We start from the raw sequence: 27685 nt of genomic DNA, 5'->3' as shown, positions 1-27685 counted from the left end.
CCTGGGGAGCAATGATTTTTCAAAGCCGGGCACCCCTTCCATAGACTCCCATGTTAAACGGTCATTTCTCCTGTGATTTTGGGGACCCGGCAACGGCCGTTCGTATGTCCCCTGGACACGCAACTTGGTACACATGTAGCCCCACTCTTCCTCTACAAGTTTGTTGTCTGGGGGTCCTACGGCTGCGGAGTACCGATTTTTCAAATACAGGCACCCCTTCCATAGACTCCCATGTTAAACGTCAGCTTAGTCATGGACACAGTGAGGCATGAACACAGTGAGGCAAAAATGAGGCATGCAGATAGACACCCTAGGCTTATACTCGAGTCAATACGTTTTCCCATTTTTTGTGGTAAAATTAGGTGCCTCAGCTTATATTTGGGTCGGCTTACACTTGAGTATATACGGTACGTGGTTTTCCTGCTCTTTTGCACCACCCTTTGGGCAACTTCTGCTAAAGTTGTCCGATGATCAGCATTGGTTCGGAGCATGCATGTTTGTACTTTGGATTTTAGTCCAATGGACTTGTGTACACACGATCGGATGATCCGACGTAACACATTTGTTGTCAGACAATCTGAGAGCATGACGATCCAACATTTGTTGACGGAAATTCCAACAACAAATGTCCGATTGAGCATACAGACGGATTCGGATTATCCAACAAAACACGTCCATCACACATTTGTTGTCGGAATATCCGATCGTGTGTACAGGCCTTAAAGCTGGGCACACGCACTATACAATCTGATTGTGCAGTTTATGTACCTTGAGCCGCGTAGCAAAACGGGCTTGCTTAAACAATACCTTCAATTTATATGTAACCTGGTTGGCCTTCTCACAACCTTCTTGTTGGCAAGGCTAGGTTTACACTATACAGGTGCAACAGAGCCCACCTTTTCCATACGTTCCTGCGCATTGCATGTAGGGCGGCTCATTCATTTCAATGGGCTGCCCAATAGAAATGTAGAAAAGAAGTACCTGACCCTTTTCCAAAAATGCACCGCATGGTGTTGCAAACAGCTAAATACGTTTACAGTAGTGGTTCTAACCTCCAAAGGATTTGTATTTCTGTCTGTTCAGTCCTGAGATTTTCACAGCTTTGCCATACAGCGCAGCCCTGTCTGTCAGGGCAGGATACCGGATTTTTTTTTCTCTGCTGTAGTTTAGTAAAATGGAAAGTTCACTTTTTGTAACATGGTACGCCCATATTCAGGGTGTAACATGTAAAGATTCCCCCCAGCTGTCACAATTTAAAAAAACATGGCCGAGCAGGGCTCTGCCCGCCCGGCCGCTTAACTTGTTCACAGTGTTCTGTGAATGGAAAAAGACAAGGCCTGGCAACCTTTGCTGCAGTCAGCTTTTAGTTTTCAATGAACTACCATAGTGCAGCACAGTCCATTCTCTCTTCCTGTCATATTATATCTGCTTGTCCACATAGGATGTACAAAGATACACTGACAGATCTCCGGGTCATTGGTACAATGCTTTAGAGCAGGGGTCTCCAAACTACGGCCCGAGGGCCAGATGTGGCCCTTTGCTAGCCTTTATCTGGCCCTTGGGGCACTATTCCTCCCACCAATATGAGGCAATATTTCTCCCACTTACAACAATGGGGCACTATATCTTCCACAGATACCAATGATGGGATACTACTCCGCTTCCTATTGACCACTAAGGATGAGCTCTGGCGTGTTCGGATAAAAACACATGCAAAACCTGCCAGGAAGTATGCACGGCGCTGCGCCAATAACAGCCAGGGAAACATTTCACGATCCCTGCAGCCAAGCATCGGGACAATGTCTCCCTGGCTGTGATTAGCACAGCGCCGTGCACACTTCCTGGCGGGCTCTGCACGTGTTCTATGCGAACACGCCAGAGCTCATCCTTATTGACCACCAACCCCGGGGCCATATTTATTTTCACTGATGCTGGGCCATTGACATCTACTGCCCCTGCTGGCCACAATACGGCCCTCCTAAAGTCTAAAAGACAATAAACTGGCCCTTTGTTTGAAAAGTTTGGAGACCCCTGCTTTAGAGGCTCCATAAACAGAAAATAATAAATGCACGTTTTTTACCTGCAAAAGAAAATGCGCATTATTTTTTGTTAAAAGGTGAACTTCTCCTTTAACACTAACAGACCAGGCGCCTCCCTTCTGTGACTGGACAGTGAACAAAGTAGTAGTAGACTGATGAGTTAATCTGTTACACTGCCCTCTCCTTCTGTCAGCATGTTCCCTGTTAACACATGAACACTGCAGTGCCACCCACTGGGTCCTTGTGCTGCTTATCCCTCCACTAGTTTGAAAAATTATGTACAGAGACTGAAGGTGGTTAATACTAAGCCAAATGCAGGTATTAACAATGCTTGCATTTAATAAATACTTATCATATTGATTCATGAATATAAAGCTGCATTCATTTATGTTAATCTTTAAAGCGGGGGTTCACCCTTAGAGGGCACTTTTCCCCCTTAGATTCCTGCTCGTTTTTACTAGGGGAATCGGCTATTTATTTTAAAATATGTGCAGTACTTACCCGTTTACAAGATGCATCCTCTCCGTCGCTTCCGGGTATGGGCTTCGGGAATGGGCGTTCCTTCTTGATTGACAGTCTTCCGAGAGGCTTCCGACGGTCGCATCCATCGCGTCACGATTTTCCGAAAGAAGCCGAACGTCGGTGCGCAGGCGCAGTATAGAGCCGCACCGACGTTTGGCTTCTTTCGGCTACGAGTGACGCGATGGATGTGACCGTCGGAAGCCTCTCGGAAGGCTGTCAATCAAGAAGGAACGCCCGCTCCCGAAGACCCATACCCGGAAGCGACGGAAGAAGATGCAGCTCGAAAACGGGTAAGTACTGCTCATATTTTAATACAAATAGCCGATTCCCCTAGACCGAACGAGCAGGAAGCTAAGGGGAGAAAAAAAAAAAAAAAATTATAAATGGGTGAACTCCCGCTTTAAATTTAAACTCAGAACAGCAATATTTACCAAAATGTAGTGTGAAGTACAGCCTGACTGAAGTTGAACGGATTATTGCGAGAGAACTACGTGCTTGATAGTTATTGGTGAATTCACAATGACTGTACAAAGACTGTAAAGTATGTGTGGCCCAATTAATTGATGTAGTGCCACATTTGGAGTCCATTCACACCATGTAACGCCATCTGTTAATGTGCGATGTGTTGAATAGACCACCTAATGCACAATAATGCACCAAAAAAAGGTGCATGTACCATTTCCGGTATGCCTTCCTATGTGTTACACAGAGCTCAATTGGCAAGGTGCATTGGGATGTCATTCAGAATGAATAGCATTGCATTGTAACACCACAATTACCATGTTGCTGCTCGTTGGCACAACTCAATAATGAGACTAGTGTAGTGCCAGGCTGGTTGGTGCTTGGCACCATGCAATATGTTGGAATTGGCCTAATGGCCTTTAATAAGGCAGAGCATGATTAATCCTTAGTAATCAGCATACAGATTAGGTTTTTTGAAAGCAACTAAAATTAGCTTTTTGAGCATTTTTTATACGGGATTTACATAGCGCCAACAGTTTGCTCAGCGCGTTACAACAGGAGGGCAGACAGTACACTTACAATATGAGTCAATACAGGAGGGATCAGAGGGCCCTGTTCGTTAGAGCTTACAATCTAGAATGGAGGGTGAAGTGGAACAAAGGGTAGTTAGCAGTGGGGGGTGAGCTGATGAAAATACAGTTGTTAGGTGTGGGTAGGGTAGACGTCTCTGAAGAGAAGGGGTTTCAGGGATCGTCTAAAAGCTAATAGGAGTAGGAGATAAGCAGACAGCTTGGGGTAAGGCATTCCATAGGATTGGAGAGGCTCTGGAAAGTCCTGGAGACGAGCATGGGAGGAGGCGATGAGGGAGCTAGAGAGCAGGAAGTCTTAGAGCCGGTTCACACTGGGGCGACTTAGCCGCCTGACAAGTCGCGTCCCATTCTATTCAATATAACCGTTCTAATAGGAGCGACACAAGTCGCTCTGACTTAGAAAAAGATTCTTGTACGACTTCGGGGGCGACTTGCATTGACTTCTATACAGAAGTCATTTTGCAAGTCGCCTCTGAAGTTGTCTTCAGGACGCCTTGCCGAATCGCCCCCCAAAGTCGTGCCACCCCAGTGTGAACCGGCTCTTAAGAGGAACGAAGAGAACGAGTAGGTTGGTATTTAGAGACTAGGCTTGGGATGTAGCTGGGGGCTAAATTGTGGATGGCTTTGTAAGTTGTTCGTATTTTGAATTTAATTAGTTGGGTGAGAGGAAGCCAGTGGGAGGGATTGACAGAGATGAGTAGCAGACAGAGCTATTGGTAAGGTGGATGAGTCTGGCAGCAGCATTTATGATGGATTGAAGAGAGATAGACTATGTAGAGGTAAGGAGAGAGAAAGAGAAAGAGAAAGAACGAGAAAGAGAAAGAGAAAGAACGAGAAAGAGAAAGAGAGAAAGAGAAAGAGAGAAAGACAGAAAGATCAAGACCTGACACACAAAGTGTAAACCAAGCCTAAAGCATATGTAAATCGCAAATTGCCAAAACCCCCAAATAAGCTTTAACATCTTTCATTAGAGCAATACCTGCTGAAACTGCTATATAAAAAAAAAAAAAAGGGTTCTTCGTATTATAAAAAGGTGACAACCATAGGTGTGCGCAGCCTATTGCATTAGGGTGTGCACCCCAAAGCCCAAACACACTACCGATCACACATGATGTTCATTCAGAAAGGGAAAGGGCCGGTAAATTACATATTTACCATCCCCTTCCCCACTTCTAAAACATCCAATCAGCAACAGCCTATAGGAGAGGAGGGAAGCTGGCAGTGCTGTGGGGGGGGAGAGAGATGGGAGCCAGGGCAGTAGGGGAATCTGTGCTGCACAGGGCGATTATGGTGTGCCTGGGCACACCCTGTGCGCACACCTATGGTGACAACGCTCTATCCCTGTCTCCCAATTGTAATCCTGTGTTGTCACTTTGCCTCATGAAGACTACAAAAGATTATTTTAAAACACACATCAACCAAGTGCGGCTCAACCACACCATTAGGAAACCTGCTCTGAGGGATACCATGCAGCTGTAGACAGAAAATGGTTGCAAAGAAGCTGCAAGTGATCAGCAGAACCGAGATGAAACAAAGTAGTAAAACAAATAAAAATAAAAAATAACCCCGTATGTGTCATTTAGTTAGGATTTATATCTACTTTAAATCCTACTCTGCTCCTGAATATTAGGACCTTCTCAAATAACACCCCCTAATGGGCATCTATTTAAAACTGCAGGGTGAAATCATGGTTTAGCAAATTTATCTTTTAATCAGAACTAAAGAAGGTTCAAGGGGTGGAAGCGATTTTGGGCTTTCTCAAAACTTTCTTCCCACACCCGCTCCCATTAAATGAAAACAAGATGATTTGAGAGGTTACATGTGCTGAGGGTTACAATAACGGCACTTAACTGACTTTCCAAAATAAATGTCAAGGCAGGAATAAAAACATGAGATCTTAAAATCTGATATCTTTCTTTTTTTTTTCCCTGTTCCTTCCTATCAAACTGTGTGCCATCGTATTCTTCCATCGAATTAAAATCATCTCTGTTTATCTCAAAAATGGCCTTTTAAAAGCCCTGAAATGGAGATTTTTAAACAGAGAGACTGCAGACGGTTTGTATTAAATTAAGGAACGCGTTCTATTCACTTTGTGTAATGCGAGCACATTGCCTATATGAATGCCATATTGTACACAGTCCTATATAAATGCCATAGGCCATCTGAAATCCTAGGAGTTAACCATGATTCAGCTTGGAATATAAATCTCTTTCTTGAGCTGACCCCATAAGCTTTTATTGGGTTGGCCGAGACTTTGGCGGATGCGGCAAGAAGTTTAGAAATGTGCATTTTGCTTAGAGCCCTGTATAGAGTACTATGGGTAACAATGAGGAATTTCTATGGACTGGACTGCAAATTACAGATAGGTAATACAAAAAGGCAATACAAAAATGGTATGTATTATACTATATAGCATGCTATACTTTTCTGTGCATTTTCCTTCTAGTTTTTTAGCATCTGATTATTCTGTCAAATGTGTCCTATTGCTTTTGGTAGAAAAACGCATGACCTATACACATTAACGCAGCCCTGAATTCTGACTTTAATAGAAAATGCCTTCCGGCTTTGGCCAGTATTCAGGATTACATTAAGGGACATAATAGTCAATGCACTGCAAATACAAAATGTAACTAAAATGCTAGGAAATGCGCAATGTGTACATACAATAAGTTTTTACTAACATTTTACCTAAAAAAAAAAAAAAATATATAAAAAAAAAAAAAAAACAAAAAAAAAAGAAAAATGTATAGAAAGCTGCCAGGTGTACAAAAAAAAAAAAATAAAAAAAAATATATATATATAAAACTGAGAGATGGATTTATATATATATATATATTTTTTATTATTATTTATTATACACACATACATAATTTTAAATATTCAAATATTAAAGTACAGAGTTTCTGTAGAATTTACATTTTACTATTGTAAAGACGTTATAGGGCACAACAACTCCTACATATATCCAAGTAATCTGGAACATACAAATTTTTACAAAAAAAATAAAATAAATCCTTACTGTACTTTTATTTCTGTATAATGTAAATAAATTGGAATATACAGTAGGAGCTTTCCTAACATCCAGATATCTTTTTTTTTTTATATATGTATCAATGTATAAATTATTATTTCCATGAATCACTTAATACGTTTTTTTTTTTTTTTTTTTTAAGTAGTTTGGATTTGAATTATTTTGTGTGCACAAATCAGTTCCCCCCCCCCCCCCCCCCCCCCCCCCCCCAAGTATAAGGACACAGTTAGGTTTCAAGAATAAGACTACATTGTTAATGTGGCATTAATAGTCTACATAGAAGATAAGCAACAACAAAAAAAAGAAAATAAGGTGAAGTTATGTCAACTTTGACTATATAAATTCTATAAAAAAGGGGTAACAAAAAATAAAATAAAAATATAAATAAAAAGGGTTTTGCTTGGTACAGAATTGGACAGTTGACATGAACACCTCTTAACTTTATTCACCAATCTCAGAATGTATTTAACTTTGCCAAGTTAAAATACAATCATTACCATTGTATCTTTCTGTTTTTCAGGGACAGCATCAAGAAAGGGACAACAGAAAAATTGTGTCACAAAATCCTATTTTGAATGAAAAAATAATAATAATTTACCTTGAGCATAAATCTGGATGATATAGTGAAATATACACCAGTGCTGCAGTCCAAGCTGTGGTCCTGTCTGGAGGACCACATGATATTATTTATACACACCATTTCAATAGGAAAATATACAATGTAAAATCTTTGATAATTGTAAGAGACATGTGGAGACACATTGATATATGGAATTACCCAAAAATCCGTGCAAAGTGCCTACAAAAGCACATTAATTCTGTAATGCATATCATCTTTAAAGCCAAGCAATTTTACATTTCAGCTAATTTCCCAGAAATAAAAATTATACTCCTTGTTTTCCCCTCCCCAGTTTATGAAACTTAAATATAGTCTGGAGTCCAGTTCTGAGAGCCGATGAATAGGCACTTCACTATCCCAGTCTAGGCCACCGCCTCCGAATACCTATTAAACCCCTCTTAGTGCTGCAGTTAGTTTAAGTGCCTAATTGCCCTTATAAATTACTTCTTGTTTAAGAAATCAGTTTATGCAGGGATAGAAGTAATAGTTTTTTTTTCCTTTTTTTTTTTTATGGTTAAAACGTCTACAGCAGAAAATCTCCAGGGATTGAAACTGTCACTGCCTGTAGGGAGTCTCCTTATATCAAACCCAACAGTGGATTTCCAAAAAAAAAAAAAAAAAAAAAAAATAAAAAAGGGACTTTAAACCAAGTGCAAACAAGACAGAAGTGAGGAAAGAGGAGATCTAAGTGCTGATCAAAGTCTCCAACACTGACAAGAAACACAAGTCAATCCGAAGGTGTAAATAGTAGCATAATGCAATAATACCACCTCAACTCACATAATAAGGTCAATAAAACAGGGGCTTGTACATTCAAGCACAAAAAAATGCCAGCTGAACAACCCAATCTCTTTCATTTCTCCACTTTTTTTATTATTAATTAAAAATGAGAAGAAAAAAAAGTTAATAAAAAATAAATGTATAATATATATTTAATAATAATAATAAATAAATAAAAATAAATAATATACAGGCCTCCAGATTACAGATCTAGTTTTACAGACTTCAAACAAATGTCGAAGTAAGAACCAGAATTACTTATGGAACTACAAGGCTGATTTTAAATTAGGCATGCTGGAACTTGTAGTTCCAAAAGAGAGAATCAGCAAAGCATGAAAACATCCCAGCCAATGGGATTTAAGGTTTCATTTGGTTTCAACAAAGCCAATTATAACAAAAGGAAAGTGACTGATGACTGGTTCTTTTAAACTGCTGTAATTGCCACGCTAACTATGAGTTCTAGCACATTTTTCACATGAGGAACAATACTGTAGAAATCATTTTTATCCCACCACTGAAGAATAAATTAGTGGTTTTGGCAACTTTTTAAATATCAAACATATTTTTCAGAAAGAGGATGCAACAGAATTTGAAGCCTTTAACAATGTTGTGTGCCTGGATAATGCAAATAATTAGCAAGCCACGCCCACATGCAACTTAATATTACACTGTAACAATATTCAGACATTGGCAGCCTCTACCATTGCATGTTCCTTTATCCAATTATTGACTTGTTACTTTAAGTCTTCTTTTGTTAGCTAAATATCATGCAGAAAATGGCAGCCGCACACTCTGACATCACTCTTGGCAAAAACAGCCCAAAAACACACTTGATTCCTAATTTAAAAAAAAAACAAAAAAAACAAACAAACAAACAAACAAACTTACTGAATCCAAGTTGGTCAATTAAAAAACAAAAAAATTATCATCCCATTTTGTAGCTATACGGATTTAGCTAAGGCTTCATGGCTGCTTAGGTTGGTGATAAAGGCTTTATATATATTATATATATATATATATATATATATATATATATATATATATATATATATATATAATAGGATCTAAGTATATATTATGACAAACCATCAGAAGTTGATAAATTAACTTAAAAAACTGCTTGCTATTCATCACACCCCAATGGGGGGAAAAACAAACAAACACAAAAAACAAAAAAAAAAAAACACCCAGACCTAAAAACTTAAAGTCTCCAACAGTGGTAATTGTATCTTGTACTACTTCTGTCAGGCTCGTAAGCATGCTAAATGCATCTTAAAATAACAATTTCACATTTTAAAAAGAATAAATCAAATTCCAATAAAATAAAAAATTCAGACTTGCTTGGAAAAAACACACAAACCCATCAGTAGGATACTTGTAAAAAAAAAAAAATATATATAATAATAATAATCAGGCCTCAGTTATACAAGCTGACACACAATAGAACATATTCTGTTATACACCAGAAAATACCATACGCTGGCTTATTCAAGAAAAGTATAAAATAACAATAGTGATAGGCTGAGTGCCATTGGCATGGATCAGAAACATCCCTTTCAATGCACTACATCCCAATTGACCTCTATGCCCATTATCTTTTTCTTCTATTTACTCAAACCCAAGAACGTCCAACTGCTACTCAGACCAATAGTTTTCAACCAGTGACAACTACATGCCAGGTGGTAATTCTTCCAACTGCAGAAACTTTACTGTAATAGTTTAAAACATTTTGAAAAAAATAAAATAAAAAATAGACATCACTAAGTATTTTAGCTTCTTTTTTTTTAGGTTATTATTTGAATACAAATTTAAAACATTGAAGAGTTTATGATCCCAAGGGGTAATAAGTATTTGATGACCTATACCATAGAGTACTAATTTTATAAAGAGGTTTGTATTTTAGGAAGGTGAATTGCTGACCTAGTCATTATATATATATATATATATATATATATATATATATATATATATATATATATATATATATATATATATATAAAAGATATAGTCTTCTATATCTGCCTCACTGAAGCAAATAGTACAAAAAAAAAATGCTAAGATACATAAAAATAAACAACAGGCACATTATGTGTATATTTACAAAAATGATCTTACCTATTTGCATAACCCTGCCAAACACCGATGTGTTATCCACCGTGCTGCAGTTCCACCTCCTGTGTCTGAACTGGTACTGGCACTCTTTGATCCCAGTCTTTGCTCCATCCCCAATATATTGCATATGGTCCTGATAGAGCAGACACAGCTTCTTCTGGCCCTGGGAGAGCCCCGATAACTGACTGCACAGGGGCTGAGCCCCAATAATGTAAACTTCGGGGAGCTGGACGGGGTTCATTGCAAGTGACCTGCAGAAAGACAATATAGGACAAGTACTTTAGAATGAGCATGTAAAATGTAGTATTGCAAGAATGATTAGATTTGACAGAATAGTGCAGACTTATTACACAGTGCTGACAGTATACACTGTATCAATGTGTGCAACATTCCGATAAGATTTGTTAGGTAGAAGATCATTCACTCAATTCTTTACATAGACAGCACAGCAGGCGAGATACATTATATCAGTGGTAGGACATACATTATATCAGTGGTAGGACATTCATATAATATCTGTAGCTGTGAATGGCTCTTAAATCAACTGAGAAACAAAAATAAAAAAAATAAAAAAACACCCCACACACACCAGCACTGCAGATGTAAAACATTGTATTTCTCCCAAATAAATTAGGAAGTACAGACACAATTGATTGGATTAGTCCCATAGGAGGATTTACTAAGACTGGAGAGTGCAAAAACCTGGTTACAGCTCTGCATAGGAACCAATCAGCTTCCAGTTTTTAGTGTCAAAGCTTAATTTGACAAGCTGAAGTTAGAAGCTGATTGGCTACCATGCTTAGCTTCCCCAGGTCTAGTAAATCTCCCCCATAGGTACAAGCACTGCAGTCAAAGGGCCAGATTCTCGTACGATCGCGCAACTTAGACGGGCAAGTGCTGTATTCTCAAAGCTCTTGCGCCGTAAGTTGCGGCGGCGTAGCGTAAAACGGCCAGCGTAAGCCCAAAACGGCCGGCGTAAGCCCGCCTAATTCAAATTTGGATCAGGGGGGGGCGTGTTTTATGTAAATGTACTGTGACCCGACGTGATTGACGTTTTTCCCGAACGGCGCATGCGCCGTCCGTGGAATTTCCCAGTGTTCATTGCTCCAAAGTACGCCCAAGGACGTCATTGGTTTCGACGTGAACGTAAATGACGTCCAACCCTATTCACGAACGACTTACGCAAACGACGTAACTTTTTCAAATTTCGACGTGGGAACAACGGCCAGACTTAACATTGTTACGCCGCACTTACGCCACCATATAGCAGGGGTAACTATACGCCGGGAAAAGCCTAACGTAAACGGCGTAAATGTACTGCGTCGGCCGGGCGTATGTTCGTGAATTCGCCTATCTAGCTAATTTGCATACTCGACGCTGAATTCGACGGAAGCACCACCTAGCAGCCAGCCTAAATATGCAGTTACGATACGACGGTGTAACACAGTTACGCCAGTCGGATCTACGGGAAATCTATGCGTAACTGATTCTAAGAATCAGGCGCATAGATATGACCGCGCAACTCAGAGATACGACGGCGTATCTGGAGATACGCCGTCGTATCTCGTTTGAGAATCTGGCCCATAGTGTATTAGTCCCATAGAGAACAAGTACTACAGACATGATACATTGGGGTTGATTTACTAAAGGAAAATCCACTTTGCACTACAAGTGCAAAGTGCACTTGAAACTGCACTGAAAGTGCACTTGGAAGTGCAGTCGCTGTAGATCCGAGAGAGACATGCAAGGAAAATAAAAAACAGCATTTTAGCTTGCACATGATTGGATGATAAAATCAGCAGCGCTTCCCCTCATTTCAGTTCTACCCCTCAGATTTACAGCGACTGCACTTCCAAGTGCACTTTGCCTTTCGTTAATAACCCCCATTGTATCAGTCCCATAGAGAACAAGTCCTGCAGTCATTATGCAAGGGGGTTGATTTACTAAAGGCAAATCCACTTTGCACTACAAGTGCACTTGGAAGTGCAGTCACTGTAGATCTGAGGGGGGACATGCAAGGAAAATAAAAAACTGCATTTTTGCTTGTACATGATTGGACGATAAAATCAGCAGAGCTTCCCCTCATTTCAGATCTTCACCTCAGATCTAAAGCGACTGCACTTCCAAGTGCACTTGTAGTGCAAAGTGGATTTGCCTTTATTAAATCAATCCCCATGTATCAGTGCCATAATCAATAAGTACTAAAGACACGATGCACTGTATTAGTCCCAGAGGGAAAAGGTACTGCAGCAATGATGAATTGTATCAGTCCCATAGAGCAGTTGTTCTCAACCTCAGGCCTCAAGTACCCTCAACGGGCCAAGTTTTCCTTTACTTTAAACAGCTGGTTTAAATCAGTGTCAATGACATGGTATTGATAAGAGCTATTTTATCTAAGGGAAGTTCCCAAAACATGGCCCGTTGAGGATACTTGAGGACTGAGGTTGAGAACCACTGCCAAAGAGAACAAGTCCTGCATTCGCAATGCATTGTATCAGTCCCATAGACCAATGTTTCTCAACTCCAGTCCTCAAGTACCCCCAAATAGGTCGTGTTTTCAGGATTTCCATTATTTTGCACAGGTGATTTGATCAGTTTCACTGCCTTAGTAATCACCACAGCCATTTCATATGAGGGAAATTCTGAAAACATGACCTGTTGGGGGGGGGGGGAGTAAGTTGACAAGTGTAAAGAATGATTCTGCTATAAACCAGATAAGCTGGGGGGGCTCCCTCCTCCCATGTTTTTTTTTTAACTCCCCCTCCCTACCGCATACCGCTGCATACAGCTGTTGCCCCCCTCCCTACCGCATACCGCCGCATACAGCTGCTGCTGCCAAACGACAGCTAGTACTTCTGACCCCTCCCTGGCCCCCTTTCCGCATACCGCTCTGCAGAAGATTCAGTTTGCTGTTCCCGGCCGGACTGAAAGGAAGTGAGCACTGAGTGTGTGCACTTCCCATCAGTCCGGTCGGGAACAGGAAACTGAATCTCCTGTACCACGCGGTTAAGGTACCCGGCCGGACTGCAGGAGGAATTAGGAAAGAAGCTTGGGCACGCTACAGGCTGCAGCATTTATAGGAAGCGGCGGGCCCCAAGCAGTTGCTCGTTTTGCCTGTCCTGTTCCGATAGGTCTGAAGACATTATACCTGTATTAGTCCCATAGAGAACAAATCCTGCAGTCATGATGAATTGTATCAGTTCTGTAGAGCAGTGTTTCCCAACTCCAGTCCTCAAGGCACACCAACAGGTCATGTTTTCAGGATTTCCCTCAGATGAAACGGCTGTGGTAATAAGGCAGTGAAACTGATCAAATAACCTGTGCAAAATAATGGAAAGCCTGAAAACACCTGTTGGTGTGCCTTGAGGACTGGAGTTGGGAAACACTGCTGTAGAGAACAAGTACTAAAGACATGATACAGGGAGTATATTAGTCCCATAGAGAACAAGTACTGCAGTAATGATGAATTGTATCAGTCCCATAGAGAACAAGTACTACAGACGTGATGCAATGTATCAGTCCCATAGAAAACATATCCTGCTGCATTGGAGCTGATTTATTAAAGGTAAATCCATTTTGCACTGCAGGGTTTCTCAACTGGGGGTGTCATTGCACACGGAGACCCCCTCTGGGTTACCCAGACTGATAAAAGGACTCCTCAGGGAGGGGACTCTGACTGTCAGAGGTACTCTTTGGTGTTAGACAGCCTCTGATATATAGGTAGAACTTTGATGTGATGAGCAACCTGATGTATAGGGGAACCTCGGATTTGATGGGGGACCCTGATGTGAAGGGATGGTATGAAGCAGGGGCGGACTGACAACTCATGGGGCCCCCGGGCAATAGAAGACTATGGGGCCCCTGGGCTTACAGATGGCCACCACGCCAGGAGGCAGTGCAGAGGTGGGGCAGCTAAAATCTCGGGATTTTCACATTAGAAGCATGTTGGTTTCAGACATATCAGGGACAGATGTAAGAAAAAAAAAAAAAAAACACACATCGATTTTTACATACTGTCCCTGGTTTTACTGAGCCTGGCAACCCTGATGGGGCCCCCTAGTGACATGGGGCCATCGGGCAGTGCCCGAGAGACTCAATGGTCAGTCCGCCCCTGGACTATGACGTTAAGTTCATTAAGGTGGTTGTGCGCATTGTCCCAGGCTCAGGTTTCCCATTGAAAAGTAACATTTATGTTTTTACATTTTAGATTTGGATGCCTCAAGATTTTGCATACTTTAAAGGATGCTGCAATTGAAAAAAGAAAAAGAAAAAAAAAAAAGGGTTGAGAAACGCTGCCATAGAGAACTGGTACTGCAGTCATAATGCAAAGTCCCTTCAAGAAACAATTAGTGCAGTCATGATGCTTTGTATCAGTCCCATACAGAACATGGACTAGAGACATGATGCATTCAGGCTGATTTACTAAAGGAGTTTAAAATGTTAACAGAGATTTGCCTGAATTATGCAACGGTGTGTAGATGAAATAAACATGAATTTGATTTTCACATGACTGGATAATTGAAGCGATACTTCACTCTAAGGCCCCATACACACCATAGAATCCATCCGCAGATAAATCCCAGCAAATGGGTTTCAGCGGATAGATCCTATGGTGTGTACACGCCAGCGGATCTTTATCCGCGGATAAATCTCCCCTGGGATGGATTTCCAGCAGATGAATATTTGCTGACATGCTCAACAAATCCATCTGCTGAAGTCCATCCCAACGGATGGATCCGCTCGTCTGTACAGACTCACCGGATCCATCCGTCCAAAGGGATTCCCCGCACGCGTCGTAATGATTTGACGCATGCGTGGAATTCCTTATATGACAGCGTCGCGCCCGTCGCCGCGTCATAATCGCGGCGAAGGCGCGACACGTCATCGCCAGAGGATTTCAGGGCGGATTTCAATGCGATGGTGTGTACACTCCATCGCATGAAAATCCGCCAAAATCCTCGAGAGGATTTATCCGATGAAAACGGTCCGCTGGACCGTATTCGCGGATAAATTCTCTCGTGTGTATGGGGCCTAAGAAAATATTCTTAAAGTCAGCAAATTGTATTGTTCCTATAGAGAACAAGTACTGTGCAGATGCAAAGTATCAGACCCATAGAGAATACGCACTGCCAACATGACACCTTGGGATCAGTTTACTAAAGAAATAGAAGCCGTTCAAAGTGAATGTTTACTTTGGGAAGATTGGGGTTTATTTACTAAAGGCAAATCCACTTTTCACTGCAAGTGGGCTTGGAAGTGCAGTGGCTATAGATCTGAGGGGGACATGCAAGGAAAATAAAAAACAGCATTTTTGCTTGTACATGATTGGATGATAAAATCAGAAGAGCTTCCCCTCATTTTAGATCTTCCCCTCAGATTTACAGGGACTGTACTTCCAAGTGCACTTGTAGTGCAAAGTGGTTTTGCTTTTAGTAAATCAACCCCCGTGTGTCCACCTTGCAAAGTGAATGTTTGTAAATAAGTCAAATCTGAAGTCACTTTAGATACCCAATACATGCAATTTAAAAAAAGAGGCTTTTCGTTAGCACAAGATTGAATATTCAAAGTGAACACGGATTCTCCAAAACTCTTCCAAAGTGAGCATTTTGTTTGATAGCTGAACAGCCTATAGTAAGTCAACACCATTGTATCAGTCCCATAGAGAACAAGTACTGTTGACATGAGACATGGGGGGGGATTTGCAGAATGTTATTTACGAAAGGCAAATCCACTTTGCACTACAAGTGCAAACTACAAGTGCAAAGTGCAGTCGCTGTAAATCTGAGGGGTAGATCTGAAATGAGGGGGGGAAGCTCTGCTAATTTAAGGGAATTTTTTTTTAGCTTGCACATGATTAAATAAAATCAGCAGAGCTTCCCCTCAGATTTCTAAGGACTGCACTTCCAAGTGCACTTTGCACTTGTAGTGCAAAGTGGATTTGTTTTTCGGAAATAACCCCCAGACAGGAGTGCAGAGGGGGTTATTTACTAAAGGCAAATCCACAAGGGCAAAGTGCAGTCTCTGTAGATCCGAGGGAGACATGCAAGGAAAAAAGCTTGCACATGATAGGATAATTAAATCAGCAGAGCTTCCCCTCGTTTCAGATCTACCCCTCAGATTTACAACGACTGCACTTCCAAGTGAACTTGCAGTGTAATTCCAAGTGCACTTTGCACTTGTAGTGCAAAGTGGATTTGCCTTTTGGAAGTATAACCCCCATTGTATCAGTGTCAAACGGTACTGCAGTACCATGCAAGCTGGTGCCTGCAAATGCACTACATTTTGTGACCTGCTTTTAGGATGTTGTTGACAATGTATTGGCACCTGCAGCAAAGGCAGTGCGTTTTAAACATGGTGCAAGAAATGCGCACATAAAAGGGATATAACCTATAATATTCAGACGTGGGATATTATATATGCCAATCAGAATGTAGTGGATAATACCTATAGCAATTATTCAGAATGGTGTGGATACCATCATTAGCAATCATTCAGATTGGAGAGGATATTGTCTATAGCAGAGATATGCAGTTAGCAGACCTCCAGCTGTTGCAAAACTGCAAGTCCCATAATGCCTTTTCCTCTGGGTGTCATGCTTGTGGCTGTCCGAGTCTTGCTATGCCCCATGGGACTTGTAGTTCTGCAACAGCTGGAGGTCCGCTAATTGCATTTCCCTGGTCTATAGCAATCAGATGGAGGGGGATATAAGGCCCTATTCACACCTGGTCGCGTTATTTTCGGTTTTGGCGCGGTACGTTAAAAAAATCCTGCTTGCTGCATCTTTGATGCGCTTTCATCAAAGCATGTTATATAGAGATCAATGGTAACGCACCTAAAACACAAGGCACCTGCACAGTACAGATGTGAACCAAGCCTTAGCAATCAGATTGGAGGGGATATTACCTATAGCAGTTAATCAGACTGATTGCTATAGGCCAGGGGTGTCAAACTGGCGGACCTCCAGCTGTTTCGAAACTACAAATCCCATCATGCCTCTGCCTGTGGGAGTCATGCTTGTAACTGTTAGCCTTGCAATGCCTCATGGGACTTGTAGTTTTGCAACAGCTGGAGGGCCGCCAGTTTGACACCCCAGCTATAGGCATTATCCCCCTTCAAATTAGCTTAGGTCTTTTTCATCCAGTGGGAAGATACAACAGAGTACTTCATTCTACTAGAAGCCCCCCCATTCTGCACCCGTTTTCACAAACCAGCCCCAATGTGTCAAAGCGTGAGACATGTTGGTATTTGGAGAACAGAGGTGCGAAGAAATGTAACAAAGCAATAATCAATTCAAATATTGATCCTGTCTGCCGTGTTCTGAGAGATATATATATATATATATATATATATATATATATATATATATATATATATATATATATATATATTCTGCATAATAATAGCTTAAGCTGATTGATCCTACAGAGGTCACAGCATTCAGAGAAGTGTACTAAAAGCTGCGATATGTATAAGAGGCTTCATTCATCACAGCTGGATCTATATAACAATATATATATATATATATATATTATATATATATATATATATATATATATATATATATATATATATATATATATATATAACATGGGTAGAGCACTTCTACTTTATTCATTGCATTGTGGATCTACATATTGACATAGACAGAGCATTGATATTTTATTTATCACAGCCTGGATCTACAGTATTTATTGACAGAGCACTGATCTTTCATTTGTCATAGCCTAGATCTAGATATAAACAAGGACAGAGCACCGATCTTTCATTCATCACAGGCTGAATCTATATCTGAACATAGGCAGAGCACTGATATTCCATACATAGACAGTGCATGTCATACCTATATGCAGTCTAAATATTGGTGGTGTGTATAAAATTCAATCTTTTAATGTGATGATAAAAGAGACACAGGAGGTTCAATCTCTGAGAACCAGAATAAGAAATGACAATCTGTCAGTCTCAGCCAATCGGACTTCATGTTTTACTTTCCAGTGCCAGTCTGAGAATGAAAGCTTGAATCTGGATGGTCCTAAGGAGGAACAACCCTTCTATACATGTTCACGGATCAGACTCTTTGGGTTTGATTTAGGGCCAATTCACACCAGTGCGTTGATCTGAATTTTAGCCCAGCTGGAAAACACAGGATTTTCGGAAGGACATTTGAAAAACAATAATTTCCAATTTCTCCTATTCACACCATAACGCTGTGCATGCTTGTGAAAGAACGTCAAAATGTATGTCGATGGACATCAGCGCGCGTTAAAACGCGACTAAAATGGATGGAAATGTACATACATTTTAGCACAAGTCAGCTAAATGTATACTTTTGTCTATTTATATTACATAGTCATATTTATAAATGCTATATAATAAAAATGCAAACATTTAGCAGATTAGGGACAAAAATACACTGGCATTGGCCCCAACTAAAGGCTAGCAGACTATTCACTTTGCAAGTGAAATTTTACAGTTTAGTGAATTAGGTGAAGCTCTGCTCACTCAAATATTTGCAAATGCCTAGATAGATAATGTGTCTGCAGTTTGTTAGCCATTGACCCAACTATTTTCATGCTGCACTCTTTTGTCAATACCGATTTGAGCACAGATTATCCTGAAATTACCCTCTCCCCACATTGGGGCTATAGTATAAATTAAGTTAGGATGTTTAAGATGTGTGTTGTACCCTGTTGCGGCATGTTGTCACAACCGAGGTATTGCCCCTGCGTGGGCAACTGTTCGGCCCCTGCGTGGGCTAGTTTTGTATGTCAATATAAATCTCAATAAAAAAGATTTAGCAAAAAAAAATAAAAAATGCATCCCCCCCCTATATGTGACTGGGTATTATTTTCAAAGTTACTTTATTTAAAGTCCTGATAGATCCAGAACAAACATTCATTGCAACTCCAGAGAAGATCCAGTAAATGCAGCACCTAGGAAATGTTCTATAAAATAAACAGGTGTCCTGATTTTATTTTAATTATTGAAACCTATTTGGTCTTATATTTTTAGATTTGATTCCATCAGGAGTCAACATATGACATCTAATGATGGAACTTTATGACAAGTGCCTGCACCAGACCCCAAACCCTCCACACTAGAAGGGGACCAAATAGGCTGAATTTAAAAACAGAGGTAAATATATTTAATCCAAAAAAAACGAAATGTCAGCTTACCACCATGAACTTGCTTCCACCATCACCTGAGAGATACAAGACAAAGTCAGCAGGACAAGCAGCAAATATCTAGACACCATGGCTGCCCCGGGAACCCCAAAACTTCCCGACCTCAGCAAAAGTCCCAAGGCTGTCTGAAAGAAAAAAAATTATATGAAAATCAAACACAATAAATAAAACAATTAAATTAAAAAAAATATTAAGTATATATTGTCGCTATAAGTTGTCATCATTATCGGATATACAACATGCAATTAAAACCAAACAAAAAAAACAGATAGGAAATAAAAAGGTAAAAGAAAAGCAATAAAAAATAATTAAAAAAAATCGATAAATAATATCAATGCATTGGCATACTAGAAGGAGTGCAGCAGAAGTCAGGGCTGGAAGACTCGATGAACATCACTAGATCTATAGAGACAGCACAGTGCGGCGCTATCCGTACTCTCTGCGTCTCCGATCTCTGCGCGATCATTTATGTGCCAATACACTTCCAACGGATGTCCAAACCCCGAAACTAAAGAGGACTAACGAATAACATTTGGATGAAGCAATCCTCCCAGCTGCCAGTGTCAGCCGCACATCTGCTACTCCATTTGAATGTCCCTGTTCTGCTAAAGACATTTCTACTCCATATACATCGCACAGATAATGATTGGGGGGGGGGGGGGGGTCATCTATAACTTCAGCTAATGCAACATGGTGCATGAGAATTACAGATCGTCTATGGAGGTGATCGCTAGCTGTGTGACCACATTACTATTATTATTGGAGAACATGCACAGATAGGGGAAAGGAAATTACTTACAGGCTAAATTAATTCTACAGGACACTAAAAAAAAAAAAATATATATATAATTTTTTATACGACCACAGCAATGATGGGTGCACACATTTATATACCTCTCACCAATATACACACAATGTAGTTATATATTTTTTTGTTATAGTTATTTACGAAAGCTAATTTGCTAGTCTAAAGATCAACTCCAAAAAGTTTTTTTTTTATAGGAGATTATATATATATATATATATATATATATATATATATATATATATATATATATATATATATATATATATATATATATATATATATATATATATATATATATATATATATATATAATGTGTGTGTGTGATATATATATATATATATAACACACACACACACACAGACTAAGCACACATATCAGATTATGTATGTATGTATACATATATACTCAAAATAAAGTCGTTTAGACATTCATTCCAATAGATAAAAGGAACACATATAGATAATACATGACATGTGTGTGAATCTTTGTCCCTAATCTGCTAAATGTTTGCATTTTTTCTTTATATATATATATATATATATATAAAATATAATATATATATATATATATATATATATATATATCCATGTAATATAAATATACATAGGTATACGTGGGGGTATCTATGTCCAGGGTCTACAAATAGTGTGAAAAATTATATATATATATATATATATATATATATATATATATATATATATATATATATATATATATATATACATACATATATATATATATATATACACACACACATATACATATACATATACACACACACACACACAAATATATTATATAAATCTCTCTCTCACACACAGTGTAAAAATGTAATATATATATATATATATATATATATATATATATATATATATCATACATAGATATCTCCCCTTTTCAACAAAAACTATTATACCCTCCCATTGTATTACATAAATGTTTATATTCATTAAATTAGGCACCCCAGCTATGTATTATAACAAGCATTGCACACAGGTCTATTGAAACCCCACAAGCAGCCCAAACCATCAACCATTGATGAATAATCCAATGCAAAAAAAAAAAAAAAACCTCTATACATTCTTCCTCTGCCCCCCCTTCCTCTCCAGCTCAAATGTTCAGAATAGACCATCACAGTCCCAAACATCATTATCTGCCCAGGAACAAAGGCCTGGGGCTCTCTGTCCTACCTCATCTGGTTTTACTTGTTCAGGAAATCAAATCCCAGAGAGAGGGATCTGGAGATAGCCCCACACAAGGAGCCACAGCTTCTGCCATCCACTGTTACTATCCTGGGCCCATCACTGCTCTTCATCTCCTCTATTTATTGCAAGACTGCTATACACATCTTACTACCCTGGGATATAAATCCCCTGTCTGGGTGCTTATTCTTCTGCATTGTATGGCTGGAAGATCAGCTTATGATGCATGTACAAAGCACTTCAGCCATACATAGTGTATCAGCATTCCCATCTGATTATTTTCCAATAATTCACCAGCAGCAGTCCTACAGGAGAACTGCTTCTTCCATAGTGGCATTTTCCATAGCAAAGCTCTGAAATCATTACCTATCCTTCCTCCTGACAGGACAATACATGGATATAGAGAATGCAGCAAAGAGATAATGCTTTATTACACTGTACTCCATTCATTAACCATCCCACATGCCCATCCCACAGTGTAGCACCATTGCATGATAATCACAGAATCAGCCTGCAGTGGGAGCACCACTATTAATTTGTGTGTCACCCACACCTCATTAGGTTCTTTTAAATCTATACACAAACCCCTTTTCTTTCTTTTCTTTTTCTTTTTTATTATTATGTGCAGGCAACCCCTAAAGTAAAAAAATACATACAAAGATATGTATGGGTGCACACATGTGTCTTTCAATTCTATAGGGTTTATCAGATCATTTGTAATGCATTTTGTATATTTCGTTCAACTAAACCGAATGAGTTTAAGATAGAAATACACAATTATGGTGTCCATTTATGTTTTTTTTTTTCCTTCTTTTTTGTTTAACTAATTGGATTCATTTGGAAAAAGGAGTTATTCCTGGATGAAAGTTGTGTGCATGCATTTATAAATAGACCACTAAGACACAAATGATCTGAATAAGCAGGAATTAGTGTCTATAGAATCTGCCTAATTGTTACACCATTCAATGGTTAAGTGCATTAAAATTTTCAATTCATAAATAATTAGCTTGATTGATAATTAAGCTTGGTCTGAATCGATAAGAACTGCCTTTGTTTGCTTGATGCAAATCTCAAAATTAATGGCCAGAATATTAAATAATATTGATGCAAAGCTTAATTTTAAATGCAAGTTAAATGCCATACTAGGATTTTTTTTGCATTTATTTTTAAGTTAAAAATAGGCAAACATTTAACTGAGAAAAAAAAACTGATATCGAAAAATGTATAAGAAGAAATTCATCTAACAAGGATTTGACCAAAGAAAGAACAGTGAGATTCGAAATTCACATGGCTCTTTGATTTACTGCAGTAGATAGGGGCGTTTATAAAATGCTTAATAACTAAAAACTCTTAATTATTTAAAAACATTTTATGTAAACAAAATGTAATAAATATATATATATATATATATATATATATATATATATATTATACACACACACACACCTCAACATAAAAATAGCCATTATATATATTGTAGACACTTTTTTTTTACAACTTAAAAATAGAATAAATGCACACCGACTTTTCTTTTTTTGCATTAAAGAATAAAAACAAAGTAGGTTAGTGTCCGAATTAAACTGCCAATATAAAAACGAATATTTTTTTCTGGGCAATCATGAAAATATTTTCGGTTTAGAAAGCATACATTGTATCAAGTACAAAGTATACACAAAAAAGCAAACAAAAAAAAGAAAGAAAAAAAAAGCACAATATTTGTGATCTGTGCACTTGCAAACAAAAACACTTTAAATGCCGCATTTATTTTCTCACCGCAACAAAAATTAGAAGTCCAAATACTTTGTTCTTTTTCAATCTGCCTACAAGGTCCCTGGTCCGATTTGACCACTAGGGGGCGCTCCTTGAGCACAATGAACTTCGGAGAGAAAACAAAAGGTGCAATCAATTTCTGCACGTTGGGGGAAGGGAGAGGAAAAAAAAAAGAGAAGGTTGGGGGTACTTGTCAGAGTAGCATACAGGAAATTTATGATTACAAGAAACCCGTCTGGACATACAGCGACTTCAGGTGGCCAGGCAAATTGGGATTAAATGTAAAAACCATCTACTGAAGTTTGCTGAGGACCTGATTCTGGCACTAAATAAGGAGGCAATTAAAGGCAGGCTCTTTGTGGTTGACAGTATGAGCCTATTACATTTTTATGTATATATTTATTTATTTATTAAAAATACAAACTGCAGTTTAGATGACTATTTGGTCTGCACTATTTATATTGCATGCAAAACATTTCATCTAACATAGTCCAGGTCTTCCTCCAGTTGAAAAGATTATCAGGAGGTGTCCCCAGTCCACTTAGTGAGATACAGTGCAGGGCAGTCAGTGCCTAGACGACATTCCCACTGACACTTCTGGGAGTGTTTGTGCAAGGAGCAGATTAGGTATCAATTGAAAATCATTAACAAGTTCAACTAGACCTCAGGCTGTGTTTAAGCAACTTCAAGCCAAAAGTACATGCCATCAAAGACCTTTCATGATAGACCTTGATCTCTTGATTAATCAGGTTCCCTTATAGCTAGTCAGCCAACTGCAGAGCTTATTAAATGTTCTGGTCAACTGGATTAGGTCATTAAGACCTGCAGTTTAGAAAATGTAAAAAAAAAAAAAAAAAAAATAAAAAAAAAAAACACAACACACAAAACCACAAGCTACCGAGTTTTACCTACAAATAAATCTAGAAAATAGTTACACCACCAAAGTGTGATCAGAAATATTTATCCATTTTCAATATTTATGAAATGCTGGGATGAATGAATTAATGAATGAATGAATGTATTGTAGCAATAATTGTTTTTGCCAATAGAGGGCGCCAGATGTCACAATTTGCTCAAAGCGCACTGTACCTCTCTACTGCTTAGGTGCCCGACAGCTCAGCTATGTACAGTACCAGCCTGACCACCTGCGAGTGGCACATCTCGTCCACTGTTTTCATGATTATGCTTAGCAAAGGTTGACGTTTCCTATGTTCCTAATAAACCAGAGACACCTCTGGGCACACAGATAGGACATGTCGAGGGTCTGGTACCATGATGCACACTTTGGATCAAATCTAAGACGTTACCTGAACAAACACGAAGACTGAAAAGTCACATTATGATGAGAAAATTAACAGAAAAAAATAGACATATTCTATGTGCACAGTTTTATAAGACATAGAATATATCATCTCCAAATCTTAAAAAGGAGACTCAATGTACCCAACAGAATGTCTGCGCCCTCAGTGCCAGGGTCTAGCAACACCTGGTTGGCAGAATTATGGTGATAAAGAATCACTCTCTAGGTAATTTAGAGTTTGGTCAAGAACAGACCAGTTATCTAATCCCAACCTCCTGTGGGGGGTGAAGCTCAGCACAGGCAGACCCAACAAAATGTCTGGGGCATGTTCCTCCAGTACCAGGGTCTAACGACCCCTAGTTGGCAGGATAATGGTGATACAGAATCAGCTCTCTAGGTAATTTAGAGTTTGGTCAAGAATAGACCAACCACCTAATCTCAACCTTAGGAGCACAAATGGAATGGCAAAATGTTAAAGCTATACCACTGCCCCCCTTCATCAACCCCCCCCCCCCCCCCCTTCCCCTCAGAAGCCCTACTGAATGGTGTGTGATACAACCCCTGGTTGGCAGGATCATGGTGACAAAGAATCAGCTCTCTGGGTAATTTGGAGTTTGGTCAAGAATAGACCAGCTATCCAATCCCAACCTCCTGGGGGGGGGGGGTGAAGTTCAGCACAGACGGACCCAGCAGAAGGTCTGGGGCATGTTCCCCCAGTGCCAGTGTCTAGCAACACCCTTGGTTGGCAGGATCATGGTGACAAAGTATCAGCTCTCTGGGTAATTTAGAGTTGGGTTAAGAGTAGACCAACCACCTAATCTCAACTTCAGGAGCACAAATGGACTGGCAAAGTTTTAAAGCTATACCACTGCCCCCCCTTCACCACCCCCCCCTTCCCCTCAGAAGCCCTACTGAATGGTGTGTGGAGTTTTGGGAACACGTGCAATAAAACAGCCGGACACCTCACACCATTGTCTACTTTATGTGGTCTGTCTGCAAGGGAGGAGAACCTGGCTTAGAGCTTAGGTGTAAAGTGGGACCAGCTTGTCTCTAACCTCCATGTGTTCTCTAGAACATTAGCACACAAAGCTCTTCAACTTTCGCAGGAGCTCTTCTAAAACTTCCAAGATCCTTCAAAAAAACTTTTATTGGGATTTTTTGCATCTTGGGGGAAAAAAAAAAAAAAAAAGAGAACTGTCTTGGTAGACCATGTGAACCTTTCCTTCAAAGGCAACTGAAGCTCAAAAGGTTTATGGAAGTGAGAGATCTGGGGGCAATTTTCTGAGGTTCACAGGTGGGTGTGAAGTCATTCGTTGACCAGCATGTTAAACCACTTCCAATTTGTAAGGATGGAGAGAATCATTTGAAGGGAACCCCCCCTTTTTTTTTTCTTAGATGATAAATGTGCACCAGTAGACCCAGGTTTAAAAAAATAAATAAAAAATAAAAGATAAGTGCTCACCAAAAACAAAAAAAGAAGAAGGGGGATAATCCTTTTTCAAGGATACTCAATGAGTCTATAGAAGAACTTGTACATGTGCTCTACAAATGAAAACAAGAGCTGATCTACTATGGGCAATTGGGCAGCTATACACTCACTTAAAGGGATAATCCCCTTTTTCAAGGTGCTCAAGTATGAAAGCAATGATATAGTATGTGCTCGGTTACAAATGTAGGGGGGGGGGGGGGGGAGCTAGCAACTTCAAAAATATGAAGCACAGCTGAAGAGATCAGCTCTTTTCAAGTTGCTCATATAAATTAAGTATATGAAAAGCACCGATATATATGTAGAAAAAAACAAAAAAACAAACAAAACAAAAAAAAAAAAAAATGAAAAAAGGCAAAAAACACTAGGAACTCCAGGTTTTCTATGGGAAAACCTCAGGTCTACCTAAAAGGGATAAACAACCCTTTTAATGAAGCATAAAAAAAAAACTGATATAGTGCAAATAAAATAATTAGAAATCTGATTTTTTCCCCCCAGTAGCAACATTTAATTCTTAAAGGGATACACCTTTTTTTAATGCAACTGACTACACCAAAAAGGACAATTCCCAGCTGCCTTACACGTTATGAGGTCATCACTACTTTAGAAGAAGTCCTTACATGTAATGTCACCTCTCTTCTAACTTGTTTTTGAGTTCTGGACCCCCTCTTGAGAGAGATCTGCTTAGATGACAAGTGTTGTGAACATTGAGCCTTTTGCTGGGCATGGGTGGGGGCAATTAGTCTGAAGATTGGGACTCACCTTTCCCATGGTTAGGACTTGCAGGACAATGCGATAATCCTAGTTGGGGGGTAAATCCAGAATTGAACTTGAGCCCCAGTTAATGACAGACCCCCCCCTTAGAGCACTGGGGTGAGGATTTGTATTTAATCCCTGTGGGGGGCACAGACTGATACAGGTTCCTTGGAGTGCAGAACAAACACCCAAAAAAATAGGAGATCCTCTTTGTTGCAGGTCTGCAGCTCCGTGCCAAGGAGGACCCCCCTTTTCCTTGATATGGGGGTCCTGTGCCAGGTGATAGTAGGAAGGGTATTATGGAAAGTAGAGGGTCCCAGGAGAGCAATTGATCCTTCCAGTAAATCCAGTGAAGTAGGGAGCACCCCCAGAGAGCAAGCCTATGCTGGTCACAACCTGAGTCCACCGTCCATCAGAGAGCACTGGGATCTGGGGGGGTTCCGGAGAGTGAGCGACCCCTCAACTGATGAGAAGACAAAGTCGGGGTGTCATTGCAGTGGCCCTCAATCCAGGGGTGCAGGGTCCAGGCAATCCTATTTCCAGGACAATCCTCAGTGGATGCTGGTCCCGGCCGGGCACGGTGCAGGCTCCGCTATAGATGGGGCTCCGGCTCTCTCTTGGCTCTCCAGCTCTCTGACTGTAAAGTTTAGGCAGCCAGAGCTGGGAAAACTTCAAGCCGGCGCATGCGCACTGCGCGGACCTATGGCAGGCTGGACAGACTTTAAAGCCGTATTACTCAATGCATTGTAACCGGCAATTATCTCCAGCTACTTTCTAAGGAATGAGGGCTCTGCATCAGACTCATAGGGGCAGCATCTGCAACAGGCAACTCCTAACAGCAGGAGGCAGAAAAAGTGTGCAGAGAGAGAGAGGTGTCATGTCATACAGAGGGATGGAGGGACAGACAGATAGAGGGATGGAGGGACAGACAGATAGAGGGATGGAGGGACAGACAGACAGAGGGATGGAGGGACAGACAGATAGAGGGATGGAGGGACAGACAGACAGAGGGATGGAGGGACAGA

General features: G+C 39.9%; 1 protein-coding gene across 4 annotated transcripts in view; it reads right to left on the bottom strand.

The window, feature by feature from the left end:
• The window catches only part of WNT5A (Wnt family member 5A), a 56633-nt gene extending 29306 nt beyond the window's left edge, over window positions 1-27327 (bottom strand). Inside the window, exons 1-3 of one of the 4 annotated variants that reach the window (XM_040359257.1) lie at window positions 26667-27327; window positions 19329-19462; window positions 10159-10406 (exon numbers count right to left, since the gene is read on the bottom strand). In XM_040359257.1, the coding sequence (XP_040215191.1) occupies window positions 10159-10406; window positions 19329-19462; window positions 26667-26675 (391 nt within the window). In that variant the 5' untranslated portion in view covers window positions 26676-27327. Of the gene's footprint in view, window positions 1-10158; window positions 10407-19328; window positions 19463-19685; window positions 19916-21336; window positions 21583-21714; window positions 21817-26666 lie in introns of those variants that run through there. The other 3 variants (XM_040359259.1, XM_040359260.1, XM_040359258.1) reach the window with 3 other exon arrangements.
• Window positions 27328-27685: the final 358 nt, after the last annotated feature.

This window comes from Rana temporaria, chromosome 7 (assembly GCF_905171775.1).
Source record: "Rana temporaria chromosome 7, aRanTem1.1, whole genome shotgun sequence".
Taxonomy (NCBI): domain Eukaryota; kingdom Metazoa; phylum Chordata; class Amphibia; order Anura; family Ranidae; genus Rana; species Rana temporaria.
Note: the sequence above shows the minus strand (reverse complement) of the source record. Positions and strands in the feature narration are given on the sequence as shown.